The sequence below is a fragment of the Gracilinanus agilis genome, unplaced genomic scaffold (genome assembly GCF_016433145.1).
Source record: "Gracilinanus agilis isolate LMUSP501 unplaced genomic scaffold, AgileGrace unplaced_scaffold26871, whole genome shotgun sequence".
In the NCBI taxonomy this organism is placed as follows: domain Eukaryota; kingdom Metazoa; phylum Chordata; class Mammalia; order Didelphimorphia; family Didelphidae; genus Gracilinanus; species Gracilinanus agilis.
The window spans coordinates 1-3,902 of record NW_025358992.1 but is presented as its reverse complement, the minus strand read 5'-3'; the positions used below and the strand labels follow the sequence as shown (position 1 = coordinate 3,902).

The following is a 3,902-nucleotide window of genomic DNA, read 5'->3' as shown; positions in this document are numbered from 1 at the left end:
GACACATAAGAGGTATTTTTAAAATGTTTATTCCCTTCCCCTTCCCCTCATTATATATATATGTATATATATATGCACATATATATGCATATATATATTTTTAAACCCTTATCTTCCATCTTGGATTCAATACTGTGTATTGGCTCCAAGGAAGAAGAGCTCTAAAGGCTAGGCAATGGGGGTTAAGTGACTTGCCCAGGGTCACACAGCTGGGAAGTGTCTGAGGCCGGGTTTGAATCCAGGACCTCCCAGTCTCTAGGCCTGACTCTCAATCCACTGAGCTACCTAGCTGCCCCCATATTTTTTTAACCCTAACCTTTCATCTTAGAATCTATACTAAGTATTGATTTCAAGGCAGAAGAGGGGTAAGGCCTAAGCAATGGGGAATAAGTGACTTGTCCAGGATTATACAACTAGGAAGCAACTGAGGCTGCATTTGAACCCAGGACCTCCCATCTCTAGGCCTGGCTCTCTATTACTGAGCCACTCAGCTGCTCCCCTCTTCATAACATTTTAACTTGAAAATGGCCTGAAAATAATGGCAATAATCCCCATCCTAGAGCACTTTCTTTATGATGACTGTGTGAGTTAAGTAATATGAGAATCCTAATATAGACAAGGAAATAGAAGGGAGGGGAAGGGATGACCTTAGAGTATCTAGACTGAAACAAAACAGTTCTGGATTGTGAGGATGGCAGTTGGGATGAGCTTGAAGTTGAGAGGATGAAGTCTTGGGGAAACAAGATGGGCTTCCGGAGCTGGGGCAGGTAGGACAGTGTCAGATCCTGGGGGGCCAGCACAAGGGTCCAAAATGGGGAAAGAGGGGGCTTTGGAAGAATCAGAGATGTCTGAAGTCTGAAGAATAGCTCCATCTTACCAACACGTTCACCCTTCATGGAATCCCAGATGTTACAGTTAAAGTCATCATAGCCAGCCAACAAGAGGCGGCCACTTCGGGAGAAGCCAACCGACGTGATCCCACAGATGATGCTTTCGTGGGAATAAGTGATGAGCTCCTGGTCAGCCCGGAGGTCAAAGAGACGGCAGGTGGCATCATCTGAGCCAGTACAAATCGCTTCACCATTGGGGAAGAACTAAGAAGAGGGGCAAGACGAGAATACCTTCAGGGGACCCTTTTAAGGAAGCCTATGCCCCATTTTTATTTTTACCTTCTCCTAATCTCTGCAGAGGCCATTTGCCCTCTACTTCCACACTGACCCTCAGCAATCCCACAGCTTGACTTTACCTTCCATCTTAGTTTCACTACTATATACTAGTTCCCAGGCAGAAGAGTGGGAAGGGCTAGGCAATGGGGGTTAAGTGACTGGCCCAGGGTCACACAGCTAGGAAGTGTCTGAGTTCATATTTGAACCCAGGACCTCCCGTCTCTAGCCCTGGTTCTCAATCCACTGAGTCACCCAGATGCCCCCTTAAGTGTTTTTTATTTGTTCCCAAGAGGAGGATTTGATCTTGAGAGTGTATAAGTGGAACTTTTGTATCTTTTGAACTATATCCCCCAGAATTCCTTTTAGTATTTCCCAAGATTCCCTTTAATCTCTCTACCATGTAGCATTGTTAGGTTTTGTATATAGTTGGGTGTGGCCCGTCTCTCACTCTCTTCTCTCAAAACTTCGGCTGGATTAGGTAGTTGTTTTTTTTAACTTTAGTTATCATTAATAAAACTTTTAAAGTATAATACTTAGTTATTGTATATTAATTTTCATCTTTACAAGGGGATGGGGAAAAATGACTGTGATATAAAGGTCAAAGTCTCCCCAAAAAATGTATTTTTTAAAACTCTTACCTTCTGCCTTAGTATCAGTTCTAAGGTGAGACACGGTAAAGGTTAGCAATCAGGGTTAAGTGCCTTGCCCAGGGTCACACAGCTGGATAAAATTGATTTTTAAAAATTGTGTACAGCATCCCTAGTGGCATATCAAAGCCTATAGAGAGAGTAAGAGGTACCTACGCAGATAGCATTGATGTCAGACTCGTGACCCGTGAAAGTTTGGCGGCAAGTCCCCTCTCGAACATCCCACAATTTGGCGCTGGCATCGCAGGCCCCAGAAATAAAGAGTTTGAAGTCGGGAGAAACAGCCAGGCTCATGCAATCTCCTGTGTGGCCCAAAAATACCATTTTCTGCTGACCAGTCTCAATGTCCCAGAGGGCGCTGTGGGCATTATGGGAGAAGTATGAGTAGGAGAAAAAAAAAGGACAGCATCTCCCCCCCAAAGGGCATCGTTTTGATCCCCAAGTTTCCCAACCCTCCCTCCCCATATTAATTTCCACAATCCCCTCTTTGGTACCATGTGGTGTCCCCAGAGCTGGTCACAATGTTGTTGTCATCTAGGAATCGACAGCAGGACAGGTAACCTGAGGAGGACAGAGGAGCTGTTAGCAGGGGCAGGGATGGCACTTGAGGCCAGAGTCCTGGCGGGAGAGGTTGTCCCCTGTCAGAGACCTCACCTGTGTGGGCAGAGAGCTCCCGGCTCACTTTGACATTGCCCTCTCGAGATTTGAGGCTATAGATGGAGCACATGTTGTCCAGGCCTCCACAGGCCACAAAATTCCCCGACGGCGCATAGGCACAGGTCATGACCCAAGATGAACGCAGAGGAATGGCATGGACCTGTCCGAGAACGGAGTAAGGAAGGAGGGTCAGAGAGAAGAAAAGGAGGGCTCAGGAGAGTGATGGGAGAAAAGGCACCTTGGGCTGGATGGGGCCTGAGCACCTTGTTGGTGGTGTAGGTGTCCCACACGATCAGCTTCCCGTCCTGTGAAGCACTCACTAGCAGCCTAGGGGGAGAGAAGGGTCCCCGGTTACTCAGGGATTCCTCCTTTCCCCCACCCCTGCTCTAGGTCCCTCTTCAACTCACTTGGAGTCAGTCGACCAGTGCATGGCATAGATCTTAGCCAAGTGTCCACGGAGGGTCCGCCGTGTCCGCATCTGAATCCTCCCAACAACCTCTAGGCCAGAAGTCAGCTATAAAAGGGTTCATTGGAGTTTAGAGGCTAGCTAGGCTCCTAACATGGACCCCATTCCATCCCTAGACTTTCCTCTCCTCTAATGTGACTCTGAGTCAGAAATGCTGAATTTCTCACCCCTTTTTTTTCTCCCCTTTCCACTCTGTCCCCGTGCCCATCTCCTTTGGCAGAAAGGCTCTTACCTCTGCCAAGGTGGTATCGGCACAGGCTTTCCGGGCATCCTGCAGGGAGAATGATCGTCAAGCTAGGGGAGGGGCAATAGGGAGCCTGAGAGGGAGATCTTGAGAGCTAAGGGTCCTGGTTTGAGTTGAGAGAAGGAGGAATCCCCAAGTTTGGGGGATCCGGTGGAAGGGATTCTTAGCTCCAGAGAGTTCACGGGCTTTCTAGTGTAGGACATTACCGCAATGTGTTTCTTGAGCTGTTCAGCTTCCTGACGCAATTGCTCCATCTCCCCCATGGCTAAAGAGATGAGGCTGCTCCTGTTCTTGCCCTGGCAAGGGCATGTAGATAATTAGTGACCCTGGTGATCTCTGTGCCCATTGTACCCCCACACACGTCCCCCAACAACTCCCAGTCTTCCTGACCTTACCAAGTCATGTAGGCTGCATCCCTTCACATTCCATCTAGATGGCTCCAGAAGGGAGGACTATTTCTACTAAGAGCTCACAAGCCAAAGTCTTATAAAGCACTTTCCTCGCAACCACCTTGAGAAGTAAGTGGCCCAAATGCCATTACCCCATTTTAGAGAGGACAGAAGAGGCTAAGAGAGTCAAATAATACACCCCTACAGGATAACAAGTTTTCCACTACAGTACGTAAATAATGCCACTCTTTGGCCTGGAAGGGTGGAATCCTTCCCTAAGAAAGCTCTTAGTAGGGCGCCTTCGAATGGACAAATGATAAGGTTGCCCCCCTT

At 47.8% G+C, this 3,902-nt stretch overlaps 1 protein-coding gene across 1 annotated transcript; it reads right to left on the bottom strand.

The window, feature by feature from the left end:
- Positions 1-877: 877 nt before the first annotated feature.
- On the bottom strand, positions 878-3,456 carry LOC123254622 (guanine nucleotide-binding protein G(I)/G(S)/G(T) subunit beta-3; the record flags this gene model as incomplete). The annotated part of the gene is made up of 8 exons (XM_044683603.1): positions 3,387-3,456; positions 3,169-3,207; positions 2,878-2,984; positions 2,734-2,797; positions 2,468-2,630; positions 2,308-2,374; positions 1,970-2,171; positions 878-1,094 (listed from the first exon to the last, which is right to left on the bottom strand). Coding segments are annotated over exons 1-8 (916 nt in total), but the record flags the coding sequence as incomplete, so codon positions are not given.
- Between the last annotated feature and the right edge of the window lie 446 nt (positions 3,457-3,902).